At 59.1% G+C, this 27,112-nt stretch overlaps 2 protein-coding genes and 1 long non-coding RNA gene across 9 annotated transcripts; 1 reads left to right on the forward strand and 2 right to left on the reverse strand.

The window, feature by feature from the left end:
* NES (nestin) lies at nucleotides 1–8,103 on the reverse strand. 2 transcript variants are annotated; one of them, XM_074318545.1, is made up of 4 exons: nucleotides 7,177–8,103; nucleotides 6,032–6,156; nucleotides 4,277–4,350; nucleotides 1–4,015 (listed from the first exon to the last, which is right to left on the reverse strand). In XM_074318545.1, exons 1-4 carry the CDS (start codon nucleotides 7,957–7,959, stop codon nucleotides 471–473), a joined length of 4,527 nt encoding a protein of 1,508 aa, XP_074174646.1. In that variant the 5' UTR covers nucleotides 7,960–8,103; the 3' UTR covers nucleotides 1–470. The 2 variants fall into 2 exon arrangements, with proteins under 2 accessions (XP_074174646.1, XP_074174647.1); XM_074318546.1 differs by lacking the exon at nucleotides 7,177–8,103 and adding an exon at nucleotides 6,252–6,513.
* On the forward strand, nucleotides 7,756–26,776 carry LOC141568460 (uncharacterized). Of its 6 annotated transcripts, XR_012491598.1 has the most exons (8): nucleotides 7,756–7,893; nucleotides 8,465–8,583; nucleotides 9,029–9,110; nucleotides 20,282–20,416; nucleotides 21,702–21,817; nucleotides 22,197–24,225; nucleotides 24,393–24,465; nucleotides 24,641–26,776. It is a non-coding gene; the product is annotated as an uncharacterized LOC141568460 (long non-coding RNA). The 6 variants fall into 6 exon arrangements; XR_012491597.1 differs by having other exon boundaries at nucleotides 8,465–9,110; nucleotides 24,390–24,465; XR_012491600.1 differs by having other exon boundaries at nucleotides 8,465–9,110; nucleotides 24,390–24,465; nucleotides 25,498–26,776.
* Nucleotides 21,269–25,852, reverse strand: CRABP2 (cellular retinoic acid binding protein 2). The gene is made up of 4 exons (XM_019711184.2): nucleotides 25,720–25,852; nucleotides 22,403–22,581; nucleotides 22,083–22,199; nucleotides 21,269–21,694 (listed from the first exon to the last, which is right to left on the reverse strand). Exons 1-4 carry the CDS (start codon nucleotides 25,787–25,789, stop codon nucleotides 21,644–21,646), a joined length of 417 nt encoding a protein of 138 aa, XP_019566743.1. The 5' UTR covers nucleotides 25,790–25,852; the 3' UTR covers nucleotides 21,269–21,643.
* Nucleotides 26,777–27,112: the final 336 nt, after the last annotated feature.

Raw genomic sequence — 27,112 nt, forward strand, 5'->3', positions numbered from 1 at the left:
TTTGCAGGTGGAGGCATTACTTTATTTAGGCAGGGCCGAGCCAGACAGGGCCATCAGGGCAGGAATATGGGGAGTCAGGCCGTAGGAGCACCCCCATAGGGTGCAGTGAGGAGGGGCAGGGCTGGTGAGCCCCCTTGCCTTAGAGGAGCCACCGGCCCAGGCCTTTCCTGCTGAAAGGATGGGGAGGAAAAGGGGTGCAAGGAAAAGGGGCCTAATGCTATAGGGATCAGCTGGCTTCAACTTCATGGGACACTGCAGGCACGGTGTCCCCGTTTGCATGGGCTGAGGGGCTGCTTTTATTCCTGGAGGCTCCATTCTCAGGACAGGTCCCTTTGTCACACCCACTCACCTTGGCCACCCAGGCCTTTCAGACAGAGACCACAAGTGAGATCATTTGTTAAGGTGCTAGCCCCGAGCCGGGGTGCGGGGGCCTGAGGACATGTCCCCACCCACGTCTGTCTGCACTGTCCCTAGTCCTCCCCCGAGGACCAGGAATCTGTGTCTCCTTCCCTCTGGGTGAACTGCAGGAACTGGCCAGGGCCCAGGTGAAGAGGAGCACCTGCCCAGGGGGTCTTCAGGGCACCCCCCTCCTCCTCCTCCAAAGGGCTCCCTCGGTCCCCCCCAGGGGCCCCCAGTTTCCCCTGCCCTGCTGTGTCAGGCTGCTCCAGCCAGCTCACCACCCCCCCATTCACGTGCTCCAACTCATCCTTCAAGCTGGGTCCCTGGCCATTGACACCAGGGGTGTCCATGGTCCCACTGAGGGTCCCCAGAGGGCCAGGGACTGGGTCCTCCCTCTCCAAGGGAGCAGCCTCAGACTCCTCCTCTGAGCCCGAGGGTTCAGTGCTGTCCTGGGACTCAGCCCCCAGGGCAGTCACGGGGGGACAGGCCGCTGCGCCCCTCAAGCTCTCGTCCCAGGGGATGCTGACATCCACTGTCTCAGAGCCCAGGAGCTTCGCTCTCTGAGGGCTGCTCAGGGCCTGGAGGCCGCGGGCAGAGGAGCTGGGCCCCCACTGCCCAGCCCCGGGCTCCCGCCCCTCCTCCTCCTCTCCCTCCTCCCCACTGGCTTCCTCATCAGCAAACCCATCAGACTCCCCATCCTGACCCCAGGCTGCAGGCTGCAGTAGCAGCTGGGACACCTGGCCCAGAGGTCCCATCACCTCCCCGGGGTCCCCAGGAAGGAGAGAAGCCTCAGTGCCCAGGTCCTCAAATTCCTCCAACAGGTCAGAGTCCTGGCCCCGTTCCTCATCGTCATCGTCATCTCCCCTCCCCTCCTCCTCCTCCAGGTGGGCCCCTTGGCCCTCAGAGGCCAGGACAGCAGGACCCCAGCCTTCCTTCCTGGTCTCCCCTTGAGGGGAGGGCCTCTGCTCTCCAGCCGGGTCCCACTGGGGTGAGGCAGGGGACTGGAGGTAGAGGCCCAGGGGGGTGGAATGAGGAAGGGTCTCCCCCAGCCCATCAGCCTCACTCTCCTCCCTGCTGTCCTCGCCCTCGCCCTCGTCCTGGAGGCCCTCAGGGAACTCCCCGGAACCCAGCTCCTCCTGCTCGTCCTCCACCTTTCCCAGGCCTCCGGCCCTGCCCTCCAGCCCCCAGATAGCCTCCTGGTTCCCCTCAGTGGGGGGCTGGGACCCAGGGGCATCTTTGGGGATGGGGGTGGGGGCCCCCAGCACTGGTTCTGCACCCCCCTCAGTTCCCTCTGACCCCGGGGGCCTGGGTAGAGGGGCATCACCTCCATCATGGCACAAGTTCTCAGCAGGGAACACCGTCTCTGCTCCCCAGGAGACCTCAGGCTCCAACCCCTGCCCAGCCCCAGGGGACTCCAGGGGGGCTCCGCTCTGCATGGGCAGCATGGAAAGTTCTGGTTCCAGAGCAGCTGCCTCCTCTAGGTCCTTTCTGGGCCCTTCCAAGCCCTGCACCCCCTGTGCCTCCAAACATTCCTCCCCCAGGAGTGGCTCTGTCACCTGCTCTCTGCCCAGGTGGCCTGGGTCCTCCAGCCCCACCGCCTCCTGCTCGGGTCCCTGCTCGGCTCCTGCAGCAGACTCACCCACGGCTGTCTCCAACCCCAAGGTGACCTCTGGGGAGGCTCGGCCATCCCCTGGGGCCTCATCCTCACCTTCCAACACAGGCTCTGTCACCTCTGACATTTCCCAGGGAGCTCGGAGACCTGGGTCCCCCACCTGCCCTGGCTGCCCTTCAGTGTCCTGGAGGCCCTCAACGTCTCCCTCCCCACTGGATCCCTCAGCTGGGACCCTCTGCTCCTTGGGCTCAGGGCTCCCTGGGTGCTCCTCACCTGCACTCCACGCCCCCCCTGCGGTAGTCAGCTGCAGCTCTCCCTCATCCACACAGTCCTCCTGTGCAGCAAAGCCACCCTGCTCCCTCAGGTCCAGCTCTGCGTCGTCCTCTGTGTCCACTCCAGCCCTCCCAGGGGGCATTTCCTGGCCCAGTTCTTGATCCCCCACCACCACACCTTCCCACCTCTGCTGGTTTGCAGACAGCGGCAGCTCCTGTCCTTCCTCTCCCAGAGATCTCAGTGATTCTTGATTCTCCTCTTCTAGAGCCCTCAGGGACTCTTGGCTCTCTTCCACAGATTCCAGCTGTTCCTGAATTTCCTTTTCTAGAGGTTTTGCTGTCTCCGGATTCGCTTCTTCTAGAGACCACAATGGCTCTTGAGCATCTATAGATTTCAATATTTCCAGATCTTCTCCTGCAGACTTTAGTGGTTCTAGATTCTCAGTTTCTAAACATCTTACTTCCTCTACACTCTCTTCTTTTAATAACTCTTGATTCTCTTTTTCAAGAGGTCTAAATATCTCCTGGTCTTTTCCAGGAGACTTCAGTGGCTCTGGTTCCACCTTTTCCAGAGGTCTTAATGTTGTCTGGTCTTCTCCTAGAGACCTCGGTGGCTGTTGAATCTCCTTTTCAACAGGTCCCATGATCTCCTGGTTCTCATCTCCTAGCGACCTCAGTGGCTCCTGGTTCTCTTTTTCTAGAGGTCTCATTGTCTCTTGGTCCTCTTCTTCTAGAGACCGCAATGGCTCTTGATTCTGTTTTTCTAGAGCTGTCAGTGTCTCAAAGTTCTCTTCTAGAGACCTCACTAATTCTTGGTTCTCCTTTTCTAGAGGTTGCAATGTCTGTGTGTCCTCTTTTCCTATCGGCTTAAGTCGTTCTAGAGTCTCTTTTTCTAGAGTGTTCACTATCTCCATCTCCTTTTCTTCTAAAGACTTCAATTGCTCTTGCTTCTCCTTTCCTAGACTCCGTAGTGTTTCTAAGCTCTCATCTTCTAAAAACCTCAGAGATTCTTGAGTCTCCTTCTCTAGAGAGCTCAGTGTCTCATGGCTCTGTTTTTCCAGAGACATCAGGGGTTCTTGAATCTCCTCTTCCAGAGACTTCAGAGTTTCTTTTTTCAAAAGACCCTGGGCATCCTGGATTCCCTTCATGCCCATATCCCCCTCTGGCGGTGTTTCCTGTTGCAAGCTGCTTACCACTTTGACCTCCATGGCTGTTTCTTTCTCTGCCAGCTCCCAGATTTGCCCTTCACCTTCCTCCTGGAATCTGCTGCATACTCTAGACTCACTGGGTTCTCCATCTTTGGCCTCTAAACTGGGGTGGTCAGGACCGAGGGGTTGGGCCAAGGAAGCATGATCCTCAGGGGACTGGCCTGTACTGGCCTCTTGCTGCTTGCCCCCAGGCTCCTCTGGTCCCGGCAGGATGCTGGCGGGCATGGCCTGTGCAACCTGTCGACTCCCAGCCTGTGAGTGGAACACAGAGGGAGGGCCACCCTGGGCTCTGATCTCTCCATCTGTAGCAGGGAAGGGGGCCTGATGTGTGGGTGGGATGGGAGTGCTGGCCAAGGTGGGGGTACGGGCCTGGAGGGTTTCCCGGCTCTTCAGAAAGGTTGGCACAGGTATCTCAAGGGTATCAGGTAAGGGTGAGGACAGGGGAGTAGGGCTCAGGACAGAGAGCAAAGGACCCAGACGCCGGCTCTCTGGGGTCCTAGGGAAATGCAGCTCCAGCTTGGGGTCTGGAAGGGCAGAAGAAAAGAAACAGAGTCAGTACGTCCTGGCAGGGGGCATGGTGTCACAGATGAGCGACTACTTCTGGCAAGAATGCCCATGGGCCCTGCCCTCGCCCCCTCTGTCTGGGCTGAGTCAGCCTGAGCTGTTGTTGGGGGGCAAGGACTCGAGACTTAGACTGGTACCTCTCAGGAAAGGCGTGACTCTGGGGTGTAAATAGCTAAGGAGGGTAGAGTTTCGGGGAGGGGGAACCTGGCCCCAACTCTTACCCTGGAAGCTGAAGGAAGCCTTGGAACCACTATCGGGTGTCTGCAGCCGGGAGTTCTCAGCCTCTAGGAGGGTCCTGGGGGTGAGGAATGGAAAGCTGGGTCAGCTTTCTACCCACAGGCCTGTGGGCAAGCGCACCAGGGAAAACCCTGGCAATGCAGGCCTCGTCATTTTCACAGCACCGCACAAAAGCCACAGAGGGGGCTCTACGGGCTGTGTACACAAAACCACAGGGTCACATACCCAGACATCACATACTTGGTCACACAGTCACACATATTTGGGACACACAGCTGGGCTCACAGACACACAAGCAGATTCCCACACAGCGGACACAGTGTACACACACCCACATATTGCTTAGGCTTGTTCCCCCCCTCCCCACCCCAGGCCAATGACCTCATCCTCGGTGTGGGGGGGCCATTCTCATGCTAATGGCTGCCATTGTCCACAAGCCATCTGGAGGGTCTGAGGAGGGGGCTTCCCAGGGGAAGTGGGAATTCTCAGGCTGTTCCCATGGGATAGGCTCCCTCCTCCTTCCCCAGGGCCCCCAGAGCTAGTCACAGACAAAAGCAAAAGAATTCAGCTCCCTCTCTCCAAATCCTTTTCATGCCTCAAAACTCAGAGGTTAAGCTGCCCAGACCCCTCCCCTGAGTGGTTTGATTGGGGTCAAGGCCCTCATCTTGGGGACCTCTAAGTGCTCTGGAGCCCAAGCCTCCCAGCGCAATGGAGGTCTTTATGTCCATGTCCCTGCCTCAGTGCCCCATGGGGACTGAGGAGGAAGGGACCAACAGGCAGAGGGGGAACCAATCAACTCGGCAGGGTCCACTCAGCAGCGGCTCTCAGCTTTTCCTCATGACCAAGTCTGGCTGGAATTGTCTGCGGGCTCACCTCCCTACTTCCGCGTAGCACCCTGCCCTCTGAGCTCCTGCAGCTGCTCCTTCCTCCTCTCTGGGCCCTGCCTCCCCTCCCCATCCCAGGATGCCTGCCTTTGTTTGCCAGTGGATTCTGGGGGCATTTCCACATAGCACGTCCAGCCCTGGGCCTCGCCCTGGGGGCTTGGTAGATGCAGCCCTTCCCAGTGGCAAGGCCCCTTCCTCAGGCTCCTTCACTGGAACCTCAGCCAACCAGGCCAGTTTCCCAGAAGAGGCTGTGAGTTTGCGCAAAGCCACACAGCTAAAGAAGCAGCACCTGCTCAGTCGTAGCCTTTCCTGAGCCAACTTGGATGTGGCCAGAAGAGCTGGGCAGGGCCAAGGGACTCGACAGGGCTCAAGAGGAGTCAGGACCCAAGACATTCAGGATGGAAGGGGCCTTGGTCGTCACCCAGCCCGTCTTCTGTCAGTGCAAGCCAGTGCCACTGCCTCACACCTGCAGTTCCTCCCTTCTGAGGTTGCCCAAGGCGGTACCCCGTTGGTGCGAGCACACACATACAGATGGGGCTTTTCAGTCCCTGGGGGTAAGGGTCTGGATGCGGATGGCCCACACGTGCCCCGTCTCTCCTCGGCCGTTTCACTCAGCAACATCACCTCTCCTTGGGGGATTTCCTGGGCACAGGGTACTTCCCTGGATCTGACCCCATGGGGAAGCAGGTGGGCTCAGGTGGGACCTGTCTTGGTGTGGAAGGGATCAGCCTGGCGTCACAGAACCTAGTGGTGGCAGAGCCGCTGCCCCTGTGACTCTGGGCCCAGTCGCGGAGGAGCCTCTGCCCCCACATGTGTGTGCACCTGTGTACCGGGCGGGTTGGGGTCAGCCCGTACCTGTACGTGGCCACCTCCAGGCTGAGGGACATCTTGAGATGTGCCAGCTGCTGCCGACCTTCCAGGATCTGGGCAATCTGACTCTGGAGGCCCTGTTTCTCCTGCTCCAGGGCCCCCACGGCCAGCTGTAGAGCAAGCCAGAGGCAGTCAGTGAGGGCGGGGGCCTGCCTGCTGACTAACCTGCATCCCCCCCCCCCCCCCCGCCCTGGGGCTGCTGCACCTTATGGATTTGTCAGCCCAGCAGATTCGAGAACCCCCTCGCAGCCTCCCAGAGAGCAGGGGCCCCTCTCAGCCTCCCACGGCCAGGATGCAGATTAAGGGGCTGCACATGCTCTCGGAGTTCCGCTCCCACAGGAAGGGGGGGCGTGAGGGAGGAGAGGAGACGGGTTACAGAGAGCAGGAGAGGAAAAAAAGTGGGAGCAGAGGGAAAAGTGATTAATCAAGAGGCTTGGAGCCTGCAGCCTGGGAAGCCAAACCGCCCTGGTCCCAATCACTGTCCTTTGCTCCTCACACCAGGCCCCCACCCCCGCCACTTCCCACATGTTCTGGAATCTGTCTCTTCTGAGAGGAGGGGTGGGGAGGTGGCCAAGGAGAGATCTGTCTGCCCCAGGCAGGGGGCTGTTTTCTCAGCTGCTGGTCACATCTGTGCAGTGTGTGTGTGTGTGTGTGTGTGTGCAGCTGTCCCAGGCTTCTGGAATGTGCTCAGGGAGTCCAGAAGCCATGACATGGACAAGCGCGGGTGGCCCCTCATCCAGGGCCCCACAGCCCCACCTGTCATGGGAAGGAGGGCGGTTTGGAACTCGGAGATTGATACTCAGCGCTGAGAGGGAATCTGGGCATCTTGCAAGTGACAGCAGAGCCTCGGGAAGGCCCCAGGGGCGTCTGAAGGGGCCATCTGGACAGTGGGGGACTGCTGCACCTTCCAGGGGGTGTGATTTGAGAAGGCTCTGAACCTCATCATTCATTCCCACCCTACTCTAAAGGGAGTTGTGAAAGTCTAGGGCCTCTGGCACCGGCCCTGAGTTTCCTAAGAAGTGGTCCCTGAATGGCCAGCCACCCCACCCCCCACTCTCTACCCCAGAAGGTCTCTGAGCCCCTGTAGGGACTTTTCCAAGCCTAGTCTCGCCGGCCCCCCACCTCCTCACCTGGAACTTCTCAGTGGCCTGCAGCCGCTCCTGCCAGCGGCCCTCCAACCTCTGCTCCAGGGCTGCCCTGCGCTCCTGGAGGCCGCCGCGCTCGGCCTGCAGCTGCTGCAGCTCCAGGCGCCCCTCGCGGGCGCCCTGCACCACGCGGCCCAGCCGCTGGCGGGCCTGGCCCAGCGCGGTTTCCATGCGCGCGACGCGCTCCTGGTAGCCGCGCACCGCCCCGCGCCACGCCTCGCCCAGCCGCAGGGCCAGCTCCTCCACGTCGGGCCCCGGCGCGGGCGACCCGCGGGGCGGCACCGGCAAGCTGGGGGCCCCGGCGGCGGGCGCCGTCAGGTCGATGCGCTCCTGCTCGTGCGCGGCGCGCAGCTCCTCTAGCTCGCGCTCCAGCTCCGTGGCCCGGCGGCTCAGCCAGGCCTGCGCGCACTTCTCCGCCTCGACCGCGCGCCGGCTGCGGGCCACCTCCTCCGCCGTCCGCTCGCGCGCCAGCCGCTGCTGCTGGCACCGGCCCGCCACGCTCTGCACTTCTTCCTCCAGGTTGTCGCGCGCCACCTCGGCCGCGTGCTTCTCCCGCCAGCGCTGGTCGACGAGAGCACGCAGGGCGGCCAGCTCCTCGTCGGCACGGGCCCGCCAGGAGGCGTCCCCGGACTGTGCCCGGAGACCGACGAGCTCCGCGCTGAGCAGCTCGTAATGCTCCTCCAGCGCCTTGACCCGGGCCAGGTAGGCCTCCAGGCGCCGGTTGAGCCCCCACATCTGAAAAGATTCCTCCCCCAGGCAGCCCTCCATCCTGATCCACCGAAGGTGGAGAGACGCGGGATACCGGGAGAAGCCAGCGGTTCTCAGAGCTTTTAGGACGAAAGGGAAAAGGGACCGATGGGGACAATGAGAAGGAGGGGCAAGGAGCAGCCCTAGCGACCCAGAGTCGGGGGTGGGAGCAAGGCTATTCATACCCCCGCCAGCCTGGCGGGGGGCTGGGGGGAGGGGCGGGACCCAGGCCTTAACCCCTTAGAGGTTGGAGGAACAGCGGCAGCCTGTTCCTGCCACAGGGTGTGCCGGATGGAGAGTGGAACTGAGGGAGAATCTGATCCGATGGTGGTGGCTTTCTGAGGGAGGGCGCGGTGAGGACGGGTCATAACCCCGGGTAAAAGCAGATTATGCACAGAACTGAGCGGGGTGGGGGTGGGGGACCAGGGGATTCAGGCTGGGAGAGGACGCGAGTATCAGTTACTCAGCACACCCAAGAGAGTATCACTTGCTGAATTCCTCTAAGACTCAGTTTCTTCATCCACAGAATGGGAGCAATGATGGAAATCTCACGGACTGTAAAAGGATAGATGTGGCCATGTTTTTTGTAAATAGCAAATGCTCACCCTCCTGAAATACTGGCAGAAGGAAACGTTGCAGAGAGAGGTAAAAGACACACTGCCTGGAAAACGAGAACAGATAGGTCATATTGGGAGACGCAGCACACACGCCCTATGGCCTGTCTCCATCAGGAAATGGAGAGATTGGACAAAAGGATACTTTCCTCATTACTCACCTCCATCCTTCCTGCAGCTATTCCACGTTGCCTGAGGTTCACCCACCCACCTCAGGTAGTTCAAGGCCTCCGCCAGTTCTCAGGGAGCGGCACCCCATCCTGTCCTGGGTGTCCAGGACTTTTGGGCAGAGGTCGCCCCCTGGTGGCTAGCAGGACAGGCCAACAAGAGGAAGCAGAAAGAAGCACCCCTTTCCTTTATCACAACTTGCCCAGATTCATTGAGCCTTTGTGATGGGCCAAATCACCTTGTACCATTCTGCTTACGTTATCTGACTGCATCCTCAAAGCATCCCTTTGATGGCTCTACACTTTCAGGAAGCGGACAGCTCGCTGAGGATAGAAATACCTGGGAAGACCTGGAGAAGGAGGGGTCCTTGAGCTGGATGGTGAGGGACAGGTAAGGTTTGGGGCATGTAAAGGGGAAGCAGGACAGGAGGGGGACAGTCAGAGATAATGAGACCGAGGGGATCTTGGGGAAGGAATTTCTGCTCACATCAATCCGCTATAGCACTACAGGTGTTCACTGAGCACCTACTATGTGTCAGCCCTGTGCCCCAGCCCTGGAGGAGCTCACATTTTGGTGATGTGAGGGCAACAGTAATGGGCGCTCATAGTCTGGGGGTGGGGTAGATATAATAAGATGATTGTACCACTTAGTCAGTTACCAGGGTGTTGTCAGCGAGCTGGGGGAGCACAGAGAATGGAGAGGGCTTTTGGGTAGGGGGTGGGGGCGCCTACAGCAAGGTCAATGCCTCATCCCCAGGCCAGCTGGGCTTCGGAATTCTTTACAGGTATGCGGAATGGAGGCCAGGAGGGCCCATGGGGGCGGAGTGGGGGGTGGCTGAGGCTTCTCCAGCTTCACATCACCTCACAAACCCTGCCGTTATGTTTGGGCTCGGGGCTCCCCAAGAGTTGTGTCCAGGAGAGGTGACTGGGGTCCCAACCTCCTCTTCCAGCTCCTCACTATGGGAAGAGAGAGGCTGAATACTTGGGATCCCTGGGGTCCTCAAGGGGGTCCCGTGGAGAGAAGGGGTGACATGGGGGTGAAATTCTCTCCTGGGCTCCTCAGTCTCACGCAGAGGAGGGACACTTGTGTGTCGTGCAAAGAGCAGTGGGTCTGACTTTTGAACTGTCTCGCTGAATGACCTTGGGCAAGTCACGGGACTTCTCTAAGCGAGCCTCAGTGTACCGACTTGGTCAAGGAGGTTACTACTTACCCAGGCCCATAAGTTTGTTCTGCGAATCCAACAAGACCAGCTGTGGCGGTCTTTGCACATAGCCTTCTGAGGTTCATCACCACGAACGCCATGAAGCTGGAGCAAACCTGAACGCGCCTCCCATGAGCCACTGTGGGCGAGGTTTGGAGCTCATGGGGGGCAGCAATGGTCCAGAATGAGGGAGAAGAGTTGGTTGTCCCGAGGCAGGAGAAGGTGGGTTCCAGCAAACACTGCATCAGTGCTTAGCACATTCGGAGTGGATAACATGTGAGGGCATTTGAGGCAAGGAGGAATGAGGAAAACAAGGCCTTGCAGGGGGCTGGCCGGCACTCCACAGGCACAGGTGGCCCCGGTGGCCTCGCTCCCCCACGCTTGCACCAGACTACAGGGACTCTTGTGAGGCGTTTGGCTGCACATCCTGTGTCCCTTGACCAGGTGACACTACACTGGCGGGTGCCAGGGATGTCCCCAGAGGTGTCCATGAGCCAGCTGAGGAGAGCTCTGTGGACTGCCCCCCCCCAGGTTCTGTCCTTGGTCCTGACTGTCACGAGTTTTTATTCAAGACTGGAATGAAAACATAGAAGCTGCATTTATCAAATCCATAGATTATGCAAGAACTGAGGCTTAGATTTTGACAGAATAGGAAAAAAAAACCACCAGATGACATTTAATAGGGATAAATGGAAAATTTTACTTTTGGCTTAAAAAAAAAGCATAAAAAGGAAGAGTAAAGAGTACGGCTTTTCTAGTGAAGAAAACCTGCGGGGTTAGCAGCCCACAGCTTGTTATGGACTGGCACGGGAAGTGGCTGCCTAAAAAGTGAGAAGGAGGGCCGGCCCGGTGGCTCAGGCGGTTAGAGCTCCAAGCTCCTAACTCCGAAGGCTGCCGGTTCGATTCCCACATGGGCCAGTGGGCTCTTAACCGCAAGGTTGCCAGTTCGATTCCTCGAGTCCCGCAAGGGATGGTGAGCTGCGCCCCCTGCAACTAGCAACTGCAACTGGACCTGGAGCTGAGCTGTGCCCTCCACAACTAAGACTGAAAGGACAACAACTTGACTTGGAAAAAAGTCCTGGAAGTACACACTGTTCCCCAATAAAGTCCTGTTCCCCTTCCCCAATAAAATCTTTTTTTAAAAAAAAAAGTGAAAAGGACATAAGTGACCAATAGTTGGACTGTGTCCAGATCAGAGGCGGTGACAGTCCCACTTCCCGCCACACCTGGAGTGTTGTTCTGGATACTGTATTTAAAGAGAGACCTTCATGGGTTGGCATTGACCCCAGAGGAGGCTAACCGGATGGTAAGGGAACTTGTAATGATTTTCGATGAAGACTTTTGGAATCTATTCAAGTCTCAGGATTGCAGCTAAGCGCCAAAACTAAACATAGCAGCTTCTGATGCCAGCATGTCCCAAACAAAGTCTCCGGACCCACCCTGTAGGACTTACCTCTGTCCCATTCTAGGTGAGAGAAGGCAGGTGGGATGTGGAGAGGCTGAGAGAGAGTGGTCAGCCTAGCAGACAGAAGGCTCAGCCCCCGCCCCCCCAGAAGTCCGGCTTTCCCTGAGAACTCTGGGTAGGGGCTGCCTTTCCCTGCTGCTTTTCCCTGTCCCCAGGAGGGAGGCTTGGAGCTGGTGCTCGAGGACAGAAGTGCTTCTTCTCTCTTCATTTTCTCTTTCCCAACTGGAGGGATGGTGGGGCTGCCTTCCCTTTCTCTCATGTTCACAGCAAGGCAGTTGAGGTTTTAGCCTGAATTGAAGGGTAACCGGGTAGCATGGGGAGACATGAGGGCTGGAGCCACAATTTAGAAGGATGATGCACGCGTGGGTGGATAACGGAGGGCCTTGAGCATGGACGAGGTTGTTCAGAAGGATGAGATGTCCCTCTGGGTCTGTGATTTGGATGAGCAACCTGCAAAGAAGCAAGCTGCCTCATCCTGCCTCAGTTTAGGTCTTTCCATGTTGCAGCAAGTAGAAGGGACTGCAGCGGGGCATGGCCACCAGGGGTCGCTATTGGCCCAAGAAAAGCTACGTTCCCTGGAGAACGGGATTTTTTTTAAACTTCGAAAGATTTAAAGTAGGGAGGCAGGTGTTATCATTGTCTTCTATGGTTGTCTGTCTGAGGAAACAACTCAGAGAGGTTAAGTAACCTGTCCAAGATCACACAGCTAGGACCTTGAACTCAGAGTTCAGAGTAAGCCTGGGAAAGAAGGTGATGATGGCAGGAGGAGGACGGGTCGCCGAGAACCTGGTAGGAAAGCATCCCACTGCTGCGCATGGTCTTGGCACTGTCAGGGTTTTTAATTTTTCACGATCAGAGGTGCGTTTATTCAGCGTAAGTGTGGAGACGCATCAGATGAGGCTGGAGGACGTGGTGCTGAGAAGGGAGGCAGCCACAGTAAACACGCACAGCAGACGCCCGTTGACCTGAACGCTGCAAAACAACGTGCTAGTTGGAGATACGTACAGGTGTAGTAAAAACATTTCTGAAAGGCGAAGTACTGATGAAGGTAAAGGAGAGTACAGTGGTCTGGGGAGGTGGAAGGGGACGCAAGGGAGTAGAGGTAGCCCCTGTGTGTAATATAATTCTTTATTGATAGAGAACGTGAAATGTTCGAAAATAAATACATAGCGTGAGGCATCTTAAGTATCTGAACGGCCCTTGGGTAAAAGGGCCCAGGCTTCTCTTATGTGGACCCAGGAAGCAGAACATGCCTGCGCGGGGGATGGTACCCGGCCCAGGTGCCAGCCAAAGGAGATTCGTTGCCGCTCTGCGCAGGCTGCCACCAGAGGGCGCACTCGCCCTGTTACTGGAGCACGGACCCGCTAGCCACTCGGGTGATTCGTTTTAGGGGCTGTCCTAGTGGATCTTGCTGGCTTCTTCAATCCCAGGGACTCCAACAATGCAGGATGAACAATCCGTCTCGATCCCAAGGTACCTCTCTGTCCTTCCTGGAGAGCTGCGGTCCCTGCCCGGAGCCATTGCCTGAGGGCCAAAGCAAGAGGCCTGGCGATTAAGTCCGCGAAGAACTTGCCTGCATCCCAGGATCAAAGTGAAGTGGAGTGGGGCAAAGGAGAGGGAGAGGCAGCAGCCCCCACCCCCTGGCCAAGGAGGCAGGTCCCCTGCAGGAGAGGAGCTTGTCCAGCGCCTCCTCCCAGGGCTGAGTCCTGCCCTGCCCACGCCCCCCAGGGATGCCCTTTGCTGGATGTGAAGTCTAAGGAAGGCACGGGGTGGAGCCAGGACAGCAGGACACCTCCCACCTCATCTGTGGGATTTGGGGGTCCAGGGCCAAAGGGGGATCCACAAGGAGGGCATGTGAGGAGAAGGATTAGAGCTGAGTCGGGTGTGAGGAGGCTGGATGAATGTTGGGAGAAGGAAGGAATCTGTGGGAGTGGGGGCGGGGGTTGGTCTGTGCAGGGCAGCTGGGGGAGGGGAGGTATATTTATCTTCTGAGCTGGTGGCATTAAAAATAACCGGGGGCCCTGAGTAATCCAAGCTCCCCGGCCATCTATGGCGGGGTGGGGGCCATCAGTGGGGGCTAGAAGGGCGGAGTGATGAGGAAGCAGCGGATGGGACGAAACAGGCCCCCACCCCCAGCCTGGGCTACAGCAGCAGCGCCTGGCCTGGTGGTACCCCGTGGGCTGGGGGCGGGGGAGGGGACGGGAGCCAGGCAGGAACAATGCTGGCTCCCAGCCAGGAGCTGCAGTGGGGACTGAGGGGAGAGGAGGGAAGGGGAGAGCATGAGGGGTGGAGGAGAGGAAAAGAGAAGAACGGTGAGAGCGAGAGCAGCGGAGAAGTGTCCCCACCTGGGTGCATCCACGGGCCTCCCTTCCTCGTCCCTGAAGCCCCTAGAGGAAAGGAGCCTGTCTTCTGGGTTCCATCCCCAGGGAGCTGAAGCTACAGCAGGAGGGTACTTGAGTTAGCCCTCAGGAAGGACTTCCCTGGAGGAACGGGGGCAATGGGGAGGCTGTGGAGGGTGGACTGGCTTCTCTGTTAAGCTGTGGGACGCAGCTGGGTTATCATGAGACTGCCAGACATGGTGACCTCGCCTTTCTGCCTCTGTGTTTCCACAGGTCCTTGGCTGGCTTCTCAGTCAGGCTGTGATGACAGAAGGACAATCACAGGAAAGTTTCACTGAAAGATTTAGCCTCTGTACACAGCTGTGAGGAAAGGGGCTGGGGCTAAGACCTGAGCAGCCTGAGGCTGGCAGAGGGTGGCAGAGTCTGGCCAAGGCAAGAGACGGCCCTCCTGGCCTCCATGTCCCACAGAGCTTGTCGTGGAGGTCCCATCCTGGCTCTGGGACTGGGGGCAGTGTGAGACGACACACATGGCACCCAGTAGGAGCTCAGGAAACATCCCCTCAATGGATGGAAGGATGGAGGGGAGGAAGGATGGAGGGGAGCTAGCTCTGTGTCAGCGATGGATGTGTGGGCCCCGCTCACCAATGTGTCTGGCACAGAGCTGAAGCTCCATAAATGGTAGGTGGAGAATAAGTGCTGCCCGCCTGCCCGAGCCCAGGCCTGGGCCTGGGTCCTGCCTTTGAAGGACCCTGAAATCAGTGATGACACCTGTAGGGGAGGAGCTGGCCTTGGGTCTCCTTAGACTCAGGCACACCCCTGTCTCTGGTGGGCTGAGGTGGGTTGGGGGCTGGGTCCGGCCCTGAGGAATCTCCTCCAGGGTCCCTCCCCCAGGCTGGGCCCTGGATCACTGGGCTCTCAGGCTCCTGCTGAAACCTTAGCCCCTAATCGCCCACCTGAGCCGGAGGGCCCCACACCTGGCCTGGCTTTCTAATCTGCAGCCCGGAAGGAGGAGAGAGGCCCAGTGAGGGGCAGTGCAGGGTGAGAGCTGGAAGACAGACTCTGGGACTAACATTTCTCTCCACACTGAAGGAGAGGGAGAAGATGTGGGAGGGCCATGCTGCTCTGTAGGGACCCCAAGCAGCCGCCCCCACCCCCCAGGCTACCAGGGATTTCCCCAGGTGCACCACACCCTTTTCTGGTTCTCAGTTTCCTCTCCAGGCATGATCCCCGAGGGCCCCTCCTTCTGGGGCTCTGTTCTCTGGTTCTAGAATTCCCAGCTTCTAAGGTTCAACCTCGGTGTCCGGAAGGGAGGGCCTGAGGTGGAGGACGACGACGGCAGCTGTCAGGCTGCTCCAGCTTGAGTCACCAGCTTGAATCCCAGCCTGGCTTGACACACCTGCTCACCTCCAGGGCAGGGGTGGGAGCTGCAGTCTCCTCCTGCCGCCCCCAGAGCTCCCCTCCTCTCTGCTTTTGGATGCCCCCTGCCCCTCGTAAGTGGCTGGATCCCTGGGGGAAGTTGGGAGAGGCTGGCCAAGCCTACGGCTGGCTGGGAGCAGTGAAGTTTCTGGGACGCTGGGTAGGGGCAGAGGTCAGGCAGACGTGAGATGAGGAGGCAGAGGAATGGAGGAGATGACCTTTTGGCGTCCCTCTAGTTGGATGAGTGGGAGGCTGCAGCTCCAAGGGACGAGAAAGGGACCAGAATGTCCCAGCAAATGAATGGTCCTTCCAGGGGAGGCCATGGGCTGGGGTTACATGGGGTCCACCCCCTCTCACCCTACCCCCTGCAGTGCCAGTGACTGGGCAGAGGGCAGGGAGTGATTGTCCAGGCCCTGTGGGGACCCCGGGGAGGGCGAGGGGCAGAGATGGTGCAGGGAATGGGAAACGGGAGTGGGGTGGGAGGAAGGGGACCTGGCTCCTGGGACACCCAGAGAAAAAGCCAGGGGACAGACCCTGCCTCCTACAAGGCTCTTCTGAGGAGAACTTCTCCAGCGAGAATGGGGCTGGCAAGGCACTCTGGGGGGTCCAAGTGCCACTGGGGGAGAAGGGCTTGGACACTTACTGGGGGCTGGAGCCAGAGCTGGAGGAGGGGTTCCTCTAGGTCCCCTCGTTCTGGAGGAGCTACAAAGCTCGGCCTGGAGCAGGGCAGACTAAGAATAGACACCCAGGGAGTCTGCCCAGGGGCTGGAGGAAGGTGGTACTGGACGGGGGAGATGGTGAGGGAGGGTGGCCCCCTCGGTGGGCCTGGAGTGGGGAGTCTTGGCAGCCAGGCGGGGGGCGGGGGCGCTGTCAGCCTGCCAGGTTTCTGCCGCTGCCTGGGACCAGCCCAGCCCAGAGATCTTTATCCAGGCAGGAACAGAACTGGTTTCTCGACTGGCAGCGCCAAGGGGCCAGGGGCAGGAAGCAGCCAAGAGGTCAGGAGGGCAATGGCAGGCCCAAAGGAGAGGTAACACGGCCTGAGCAGGGGACGCGGGCCTCACTCCGAAGTCTCAGGCACCTCTGCTCGGCTCTATAGGCACTGTGTTTGCATCTTATTTGCACATGACTGATTCACTTCCTATACAGATGGAGGGAACCCCAGGTCCCCCTCTTTACTCTGTCCCCCGTTTTTCTCAGGCATGACTGGCCCAGCCAGGAGAAATACCTGGCTGGACTTGGCTCCTCCCTCTCCCCTCAGCCTCTCCCCCACCCCCACTAACACTTGAAGCCTCCAGAAGTCACCACAGGGAGGGGAAGGGGAGCCAACCGGAGGTGGGGGGCCCTGCTCAGAGCCTGCTCCCTTTCATCGCCCGCCACAAAGGGCAGGGCGGCCCCAGTCCCATCCATCTTGGGCCTGAGGCAGCCTTTTGTGAGACCTGGGGTCAGAGGGCCTGACCAGTACGCCCCCTCCTCTGACCCCACCCCTGGGGCCCTTTCTTCCTGGTCCTCCTCTCCTCCTGGCTGGTCTGCACCTCCTCCCCCTCCTCGCCCCCTGCAGTCTCCCGTGTCCCCATCTCCCAGCCTCCTCACTTCCTCTCCTCCCAGCCTGTCTCTCCCTCAGCGACTCTCTCCTTCTCTCCTTCCCTCTCTCTCCCCCTTCCCTGTCTCTCCCTCTCTCCCCTGTCTCTCTCCGTCTTGCTCTCTCATCCTCCCTGTTTCTCTCTCTCCATCTCGCTGCCCTTCTTTCCCTCTCTCTCCCTCCCTGTCTCTCTTTCTTTCCCTCTCTCCCTCTCCTCTCCCTGTTCCTCTCTGTCCCTCTCTCTCCCCTCTCCCCACCCCCGTCTCTGGCCCCCGCTTCTGCCAGTCCCTCCCTAGTGGGTTCCTGTAACTTCACTCTTCCTGCCACATATAAGCATGGACTTGTCCTTGGGTTCTGGGGGCCTCAGAGATGATGAGACAGGATTGTAATGGTGGCACTAAATCCTCTATTTTGAGATTTGGATCTCTGGTATAATTAGAATGGTCAAAATAGAAGACTTAGTGCCACCATTACAATCCCGTCTCATCAAGAGGCACCACCCTGGGCCTGGGGCTCCCCTCAGGCTTTCTCCTGTCTGGTCTCAGCTGTGCCCTGAACCCCTTGGTTGTGGCATTGCTCGGCCTTTCCCTCAGCACCATGCTCCTGTCCTGGGTGTGTGTGCCCACACGTGCACCTCAGTTTCTGGAAAATGTTGGTCAGACTTTCCCAGGGCCTGTCCGTGCCCCTCCCATGTCCGTGAGCCCCCAAGCCCGGGGCAGAATCACACATGCCCCAGTGTATTTGCCCCCTTCCCCTGGGCTCAGTGCCCAGGCCTCCCTGCTGCCTGCTCAGCCTCTTGGTGTTGGGCTCTGAGAAGTTAGGACTTTAGAGAAGATTGCCCGCCCACGGAGCTCTCACAATTTGGGGGGTGTAGGCTGGGGATGGAGTTTCCTGCATGTGTCCTCACAAACGCACCCCTGAGCAATGCAGGCCCAGGTAACGGAAGAGAAGCCCAAGAGGGCCTTGGGGATGGGCGGGAAGCTGGAGGGCTTTTCTCACGGGCGGGGCCAGAAGGGTGAGGTGGCCCCACCCTGATCCAATCTCTGGGCCAGGACAGTCACTTCCCTGTCTTCTTGAGGAGCGGGGAAAGTGCTGGAGAACTAGAGCCAAGCAGGGAACCCGTCTCAGATGGGCCCTACAGCCACTGCCCTCAGGTAACCCCCACTCTGATGGGGAGACCCAGTCCCTGCCTTCTGGGATCTCCCTGAAAAGAGCAACCCACCTCTTCTCTCTGTCCTTCTCAGCATCTTTGGTCCAGAAAGAGACAAGCTAGGCAGACAAACAAGAGCGGGGAAACTCCTGAGCACACTGGCAGACAGCTGCAGCCCCCTGGGCCCGGGAAGGGGCGGGGCCTGAAGGTCTACTGGATGGAAGGGGCAGGTCAAGCTACGGTAGGAAGGGGGAGCCTGGAGCCCGCAGCCTGGATGGAAGTCAGATGGAGCTGGAGTCAAGGAGAGGGCGACAGACAGGGGAGGAGGGAAGCACAAAGGACAGAATGGGGGCTCAGACCCAGGAGTGAGGGGTCTTCAGGATTAAAACGAACAGAAAACTCACATCCAGAAAGCCCAGGCAGGCCAGGAGCCTGAGAGCCATGTCAGCACCTCCCTGTCTCTCACTCCCCTCACCTGCTCTCTAATGCATCACTGAGGCCGTGCTGCCCCCCCGCCCCCGCCGTGCCCCCCCCCGCCCTTCTCCCCTCTGCTGAGCACCTCACCAGCCTCCTGCTGGCTCTGCCTTCACCCCCCCTTTCTCCCACCCATCTCCACCAGAGACCTAAAAACACAAATGGGATGCCAGCCCATGTTTAAAATCCTTCGATGGCTTCTCATTGCTCTTAGGATAAAGTAAGAAATACTGTGGGCTTCAGATCAGTCTGGCTGCTGGCAGTGGCACCAGCCGCCCTGCACCCCTCAGACCTTTCTCCTGGGGTTCCTCTGCCCAGAGGACCTTCCCCTCTGCTGCACCCCCCCAGCTGCTTCAGGACCCCTGAGTGCTTCTTCCTCCAGAACACCTGCTCTCGCACCCCTCTGCCCACCCCCAATCTAAATAGGTCCCCTCTATCATGCTCTCCCTCTCCCTCACAGCACCCAGTGTGCAATCATTTATTGGTGCACTTATTATTTTTTTTTTTTTAGATTTTATTGGGGAAGGGGAGCAGGACTTTATTGGGGAACAGTGTGTACTTCCAGGACTTTTTTCCAAGTCAAGTTGTTGTCCTTTCAATCTTAGTTGTGGAGGGTGCTGTTCAGCTTCAAGTTGTTGTCCTTTCAGTCTTAGTTGTGGAGGGCGCAGCTCAGCTCCAGGTCCAGTTGCAGTTGCTAGTTGCAGGGGGCGCTGCCCACCATCCCTTGTGGGAGTCAAGGAATCGAACCAGCAACCTTGTGGTTGAGAGCCCACTGGCCCATGTGAGAATCGAACCGGCAGCCTTCAGAGTTAGGAGCATGGAGCTCTAACCGCCTGAGCCCCCAGGCTGGCCCCGGAGCACTTATTTTTTAATTGTCTATCTTTCCCCCTTCAAGGTCTGTCTCCCCCACAGGCCCCATGAGGGCAGAGATCTTGTCCATTTTATTTATTTCTGCTCCCAGCACCTAGCAGGGTGCTCAGCTTCTATAGCGGGATGAATAAGTGAAAGGGCCCCTCACCTCCCTCACCTCCCCCACCCCACACTCAGAGAGGGCTCTCAGTTGCCCAAAGACTCTGGAGGCTGTCTCCCCAACTCCCTGGCCCTGACCCCCCCGGGCACCGCATCTTGCAGGCAGCAGCTCACCTGCTAACACAGGCTGTGAAGCATGACCACTGACTGTCAGCCCAGTGCAGTCAGGGAGAGGCCGCTGCAGGCTGCGCGGGGAGCTGAGCTTTGCAGCAGCCGGGGTGCCAGTGGCCAGAGGGTGGATTGCATGCAGAGCAGGCTGTGGGGGGGTGAGGCCTGCTGGGAGGGGCCCATGCAGGAAGGGGTAGGGGCCACTAGGGCCAGTTTGGACTTTGTTCTGGACAAAGAGGGGCTGCAGCTAAGAGAACTTTTTATTTTTGAACGCGGCACTGACATCAGAAAACTTATGTTTTAGAGTACACCCCCCCCCCCAAACACACACAGGCCACACGGTGGAGGGTGCATCAGAGAAGTATGACCGTCATTTTTGGAGGGTTCTCTATTGTGAAGTGCCAGGTACCTAGTGATGTTTATTTAACTATTACATCACCCTCATGAGGTAGTTGTTAGATAGAACTGCTATTTTATAGATTAGAAACCTAACTCATGGCAGCCCTCTTCATTGGAACAGCTCCTTTCCTCTGGTGGGGCTTGGCTGGGCTGCCAGTCAGTGCCCCGCCTGTGCCTTGGCCATGGCTGTGCCATGAGGTCCAGGCCTAGCCGGTCACTCGGCCCCTTGCCCGTCCAGGAGGAACTAGTCCAAAGGATGGTCATGTGATTTAAGCAGAACCAAACTGAGTTCGTTTGGACCCTGGGAGAGTCCTTCTTCCTTTGGAACTCATGCGTACGATGTAAGCCTAGGGCATCTGAGGCCAATTTCCCATGACTTAGAGGCAACGTCTGTGTCACAGGACTGGCTATGGCCAATGCACAGAAGAAACAGATGAGCAGGACTGAGCCAGAGGGAGAGGTTGACAACCTTCGTCGAGGCCCTGGACTTCAGCAACCCGGAAGCCACACCCAACCAAACTGAAACTTCTCAGTAGGTAGGCCATGAAATCACATTATTTTGTGTTTAAAAAAAAAAACCACACACACACACACACACACACACACATACAACAACTAAGGCTCAGAGAAACTAAGTAACTTGTCTGAAGTGACATAAATAGCAAGTGGCAGAACCAGAATTCGGAACTCTTATTCCAACACTTGTGTCCATTTCACTCGATCCCGCCACATAAAGGGAAGAACAGGACAGAAAACCAGTCAGAAGCTGCTGCTGTGTAAAACATGACGGGCGATGACAAAATCTGGCCTAGGGCAGTGGGCCTGGGCAAGGAGGGCAGGCATGTGAGGCCGGGATGGAATCTGGGAACACGTGGTGTAGACCTGTGTATGGAGGTTCAGGGAGACGGGTGGGAGGAGGCCCCAGGGGCCTGGAAGACGGAGGAGCCAGGCAGAAGGTGTGTGGGAGACACAGCAGAGACCTGGGCAGGGGGCAAGGCCAGCTGGGGTGTCGATGAGCTCATCTGGGACACGTGGGAGGCCGAGGCCAGGCCTGGGTCGCCACCAGACGGAGGCCAGAGGAGAGAGGAGAACAATTGGAGGAGGAAGCTGTGTCACCATCATGGAGAATGTGGGAGGAGGTGGGACTCAGCTCCTGGGTGGCCAGCGCTCCCTGAGAGGTCAGGGGGAGGAGGCCCTGGTGACCTTGGAAGCCAGAGGGGGGACCAAGGAAGCCATGCTCATGGATGCTCATGGATTCCGCAGCAAATGAAGGGGTGGTGGTGAGAAGGGGGAGGGGAAGGGTTGGAACTCATCCCTGCTGCTGGGACCTCAGTTCCCACACTGCAGTTCAGAGCCAAGGTTGAACTTGCCAATGAGCCAAGGACAGGTTATATTTTTTAAAACATTTTAATAAAATTATCCAATAAATATCCTACACGGTGCAGGCTACAGGAACAAAGTGTAGAAGCCAGAGGGCCCTCAGAGAGAGGGGCTGTGCTCTGGGCTGCTTTGGGGCTGACGTGGACGGGGAGTGGGGGGACGGGGAGTGATTCCGGAATGGGTGATCTGGGCTCTTGCAATCCATCCCTTTGTTGGTACAGGGAGGGCAGGAGGGGCCGAAGGAGCAGAGCCCCTGAGGAAGCTCCCAGCACCCTGGGCATGTGATGGGGTGGGGGGAAAGCTAGCCTACAAGGAAGGAATGGGGCAGCGGAGCAGGAGCGTGGGCTGGCGGTGTGTTCGGGCGTCTCTGCACGCACTGCCACTCACTCTCGGACGTACACTCTGGTGCACACAATATCGTCCGCTGTCATGGTCTGGAAGAACAGAGTCGGTGTCAGCCTGGGAGGCCCCCAGGCTTGAGGGGAGGAAGAGAGCTGACCAGAGCTACTCTGCTTGGTCTCCAGACCCAAACCTGCTTCTGGGCTCAGGACTGACAGGTAAGAACTGGTCCCCAAATGCCTGGGAGGGAGGATGGCAACAAAGCCCAGGGGTCCATCCTCCACCCACCAGGGACAGCCCCTGGAGAACTGTGAGGGCCCCTCAGTGTGTGTCTATTGTTTCCCTGAGAAGGGCACCGAACAGGGCAGGGATGGCAGCCCCATGGGGGGGACCAACCAGAATTGTCTTTGAACCCCCTGCACCCAGAAAAATCTCTGCAGGGAGCCACGGGCTCTCTCTTAGCGGGGAGGAGACAGGCCTTACCAGGATCAGCTCCCCATCATTGGTCAGCTCTCTGGTCCACGAGGTCTTGGGACCCTCTCCCTTCAAAAGCCTCTGCTCACAGACCATTTTGTTCTCACTCTCCCATTTCACCAGGCTCTGCAAGAGAGGGATGGCCACGTGCGCTGGGCCCACAGCAGGGACAGTGCAGCGAGAGGGCTGGGAGGTACCCCCTTTGTACGTGCCACCACTACCTGGGGACTTTCTCCCCTGGAAATGGAGAGTGGACGGAGTCCAGGAAAAGACCCAGAGTGGCATGCTGATAGGCGGGGACAACAGACGCCATGTCCCTGGAGCCTCACCTTGCAGGGTCTGCCATCCACAGTCTGCTCCTCGAATTCTTCTCCGATCTTGAAGTTAATCTCCGTGGTCCGCACGGTGGTGGAGGTTTTGATGTAGAAGGTGTCCCCCTCCTGTTTGATCTCTACTGCTGGCTTGGAGGCTGCAGCCACAGCGATCTTCCTCAGCATGACATTGACCCCTGCAGGGGACGACAGAGGCCCCCAGGCATCAGTCACACCCCCAGTGGGACAGCTGGGGCAGGGGACAGTCTGCCTGGGTTTCCCAGAAAGCACCCTGAAGGGAGGGCAGGTGGTGCAGGTGGTGGGGGTCAGGGAGGAGGGGCAGCAAGGCTGTGTCCCGCCCCAGGAACCTGCTCCTAGCCACACCCCACCTGATGAGTCAGCAGGCCCATCGCAGCTTCCACTCTCCAGTTCCCAGGGCAGTTTTCCCCTTCCCCTCGCCCAGCAGGCACCCTCAGCATGGCTCTGTCCACCTCTCTTTTGGCCCTTGGTCCACCCTGCTTGAGCCCTTCTGCTGGGGTGCGCTCACCAGAGCCACTGTGTGTTCACCCCTCCCCAGGCAGGCCTCACCATTTGTGTCCCGGTAGTAAGGACCACTTCCCTCTCCGCCCTATCCACCCGCCCCGGCTGGTGCTAGCTAGGTAGGCCTTCATTTGCCCAATCTCTGTCCTTCCCCAGGGTGAGAAGGAGCAGGGAATTTCAGCAGGGGAAGAGGTGGCCCGAAGCCTGGGGAAGCCAGAGGCTCTGCAGTAAGATGCACTAGGCCAGCTTCCATCTGGCTCAGCCTCCCTTGCAGGCTGGGTGACCCTGGGCAAATGGCTTAACCTCTCTGAGCCTTAGATCCCTCAATTGTCAAGTGGAAACAAAAGCTTCTTCTAAAGCCCAGCAAACGGGATGAGGCGTGTTTAGGACCTGAGGCGCACTGCCAGGCATATCTTTAAATTTCCAGGCAACGGTAGCTATTCTTACGGTTGTTGTTATTTTCACTGATCGAAGGAAGGCAAAGCAAAAACCAGAGCCAGGGCTGAAAGTTCCCTGCATCAGACTCCTGCTCACCTGCCCCCCTGGAAGGCTCCCACGCCCCTCTCCCCTCAAGGAACAGAAAGGGACACGGCCCTCCCCTCCCTCCCCTCCCCTGATGCGTCCCTGACTCCAGGATCACCCAGCTGGGGCCTTCTCATTCAGAGTACCTGAGCCTGTCCCCCATATCCTTTCCTAGATTGGACCCCTTCTCTCTGCTAAAAGGGGTAGGGGAGCCAGGAGCCCCCCTGTGACAGGAAGAAAAGCAGGCAGGGAGGCACCTCTGGCCAGAGCCCAATCTAAGCTCCACACCCCTTGGCCTGTTCCAGCCTCTGGCCCTGTACTGGAGCAGAACCCCTCAGAGAAGCAGTGGGTGGGGACGCGGGGGCAAGCTGGGCTGGGCCAGGTGAGCGGGAGTCTCCACCCTGATCTGGCCCAGACTTCCCGGCCCTTCTCCAGACCTGGGTTCCTAGAAACAAATCCTCTTTCCCCTCAGCCGCCACAGCAGACCCACTATGGTCCAGACAGAGGGAGTGGGAGGGAGGGAGGCCCAGGAGCCCGCTTCTGGCTCAGGCCCAGGGAGAAATGACTGGTTCCAGGTCCGACTGACTTGGTAGAGGAGACACGACTCACTCCATCCCTCTCTGTGGCCACCTGGTAGGTCCATCCTGCTAACATCTACCTGTCCTGTGGCAGAGGCAGAAGCTGCTCCGTGCCATGACCACCATACTGGATGGGCTGGTAACCCTCCAAATACCTACGCGTCCCTCACCAGGAGAGCGACCCGTGACTAGGACAAAGGGGTGAGAAGGGACTAGGGTTTGCGTGGACGCAAGGCTGCTGGGCTCCGAGGAGCCGCCCCTCCAGCTAGCCTCTGTGGCCTGTGGAGCGGGGGCCGGGCTCAGCAGACCTTGGCTGACTCGGGACTGTGTTTGTCTAACGGGTCTGTTTTCAATCTGTCCCCCAGCAGGACCTGAGGAGGGCACGTGGCTCTGAGAGACCCTGCAGGGAGGACAAACAGACGAAGACAGACAGACAACAGGGTTGGGCTTTACATCTTATTCTCCAGCTGGGGCTGGGGGGGGTGGGGGTGGCGGGCAGGCCACTGCCTCATCCACTGTGGGGAGAGGCCAGAACCCAGAGAAGAAGGGGGAGGGAATGGTATCTAGGCTTTCTGAAAGGAAAATTTCTGTCCTTTCGGTCTTTAATTTCTTTAAGGGCGGAGCAAGAAAGACTGCCATGATTGCAAGTACAGTGGTTAGAGTGCAAGAGGAACTAACAGCAAGGAAGGATGGAAACGGCTGCTTCCCCCATAGCATTTCAGACCCTTCCTAGGTCCAGATTCACTCCTACAGCTCCCAGCCCACTCAGCGCACCCCTGCCCCCCGGCCCACCTGGCATCTCCCTGTTCAGTCCAGAAATGGATGGTTCCAGCGCTCCCAGGGGCCCTCCCAATTGCTTAGCTAATCTATCTCTTCCCAGAGCCCCTCTTCAGTCCTTTTCTGCTTTCGCCCCTTCCCCAGACCCCAGAGGGTACAGTTGGGAAGGGCCTTCTGGGTGGGTTCAACTTCCCCCACCCTTATCCAGCACACCCAGCTGGGCTGCAGTGTGTCTCCAGGGAGGGAGGGAAAAGAACTCGGATTCAGAAAGGGGGTGGGGTGGGGGGTTTACACACGAAGCCATTTGTTGAAATTGAAGAAAGTGATAATTATCCAGAGCGATTTTAGGACTTTGGAGCTGCTCACTGTAGGAAAATATTTGTCTCACAGATGGGGTGGGAGGAGCAGAATGGAAAGTGCTGAAGGGGGGAAGAAGGGGGACCAAGAGGGTGCTGGGGTACCGGATCTACCGGGTCACCTGATGGGTGGAGAGGGGAGAAGAGAGGTAATGAACCTGCCCTGGGAACGGGGTTACCGGCAGAGACAGGGGAAGGAGGCTGGGATGTGTCCGAGGGGGCCCGGTGGGGTAGGGACCCAGGCTCCCTGCCCGGATGCAGGGTTTGCAGCTTCTGAACTACAGAGGGCCCTCAGCCCCACCCCAAGGGGTACCGACCTCGGGCTCTGCTTGATTCACAGGCTGAGTCACAGCAGGAGCTGGCATCGGTGGGCGCCCCGCCGGAGAAGGCAGCATTTGGGCGTCCCGGCCCCGCGCCCCGGGACCCAGGTGTGCGGTTCCTTTTCCTGAGGATGCAGGCGCCCAGCCTCCCACGCCCTGCTTCCAGCCCCCCTTTCTTTCTCCTACCCACCTCCGAGGACTCCGGCGTCCCCACTCCTCTCCCCGGCGCTGGAAAATCTTACCCAGCACTTTGAGCAAATCCTCGAAGTTTTCCGATCGAATGATCTTCCAGTTGCCAGAGAAGTTGGGCATGGTGGCGGCGCTGGTGGCGGTCCCCTTAGATCCTTCGGCTGGAGCACTGGACGCTGAGTCTTTTAGTCGAAAGAGATGCGGCCGCCTTCGCCCGATCGTGAGGCTCAGGAAACAGGACACGTCCCAGGACAACCCCGAAGCTGGCCTGGTCTCCCGTGTGAGCAGCTTTTATACCCTGCGCGGTCCCGCCCCTGCCCAAGAGTGAGGTGGCCCCGCCTCCCGCCCCGCCTCCCACCCCACCTGGGGGGCCCCGAGCTCGGGCCCTGCATTCCCACCACCACCCTCCGCCCCCCCCCCGGCCTCAGTATCTGGCCCCGTGGGTGGGTCCGGGGTTCGTTGGGCGCCCAGATAGCTTGCCCCGCGCCAGCGGGAGGATGGGGAGGCGGACAGAGCGCTAGCGCTAGGATTGGGCTCTCAGGACAGCGGGGCGCCAGGCCCGAGGCGCACACGCCGGAGTCTCAGGTCCTGCAGTCCGAATCCCAGGGTCAGGTCATGCAAGTTTCCACCCCTTCCCAACCTGACCGGGTGCACTCGACTCCTTGGTGCCGGACGCCCGGCGACACCACCAGCGGGTGAATCCCTGTTCGCAAGCCGGAGCTGGGGAAGAGAATGGGCGGCCGAACTGCGGCTCCACTGAAGCCTGAACTGGATCCAGTGTGACCCCTACGAACTCAGGGACCCACTGGGAGCCCCGGGGGTTCGGGGCCTGGCACCTAAGTGAGGCAAGGGCGCCCCCTGCTGGAACAACTCGAAGGGGCTGGGAGGGGGCGGCACCCTACCCAGCCCCCAGCCCTGACTCCCCACCGGGTTTCGGGCTCCGGTAGTGTCTGCGGACACTGGAAGTTGGCTCTGGGAGACTCGGTCCTCTTAAAGCGCAGGGTGGGCATCGAAGGGTTAAGCAGGAGCCCGGGGCGCGAGGCTGGGGAGGGCAGAGGTCGCAGCCAATCACTTGACACGAGCTCTTTATTAAAGCGCTTTCTCTGCTGCTCTGCTGCGTAGACCCCCGAGGGGATCTCAGTAGCGGCAGGGAGGGGAGGCGGCGACAGGCGCGGAGCCCCGGCGCGCCGCGTTGCCACGGAGGATGGAGGGAGGCTGGGTGCCCGGGGAAGGGGCGGAGCAGGGTCTCAGGTGTCACCCTTCTCAGCCATAAAACGGGCGGAAGGAGCGGCCGCCCCTCGGTGAGAGGCTTTGAAGTGGGAGATCAAAGGAGGGGGCAGGGCACTGCTTCCCGCGGAGCCCCTTGCGGAGAGGGCCGGGGTACCGAGAAGTAGAAATGGAGGCCTGGCGGGGAGCCTCGGAGACAGGCGGGAGCCCCGAGGCCGC

This window comes from Rhinolophus sinicus, linkage group LG14 (assembly GCF_036562045.2).
Source record: "Rhinolophus sinicus isolate RSC01 linkage group LG14, ASM3656204v1, whole genome shotgun sequence".
NCBI lineage: Eukaryota > Metazoa > Chordata > Mammalia > Chiroptera > Rhinolophidae > Rhinolophus > Rhinolophus sinicus.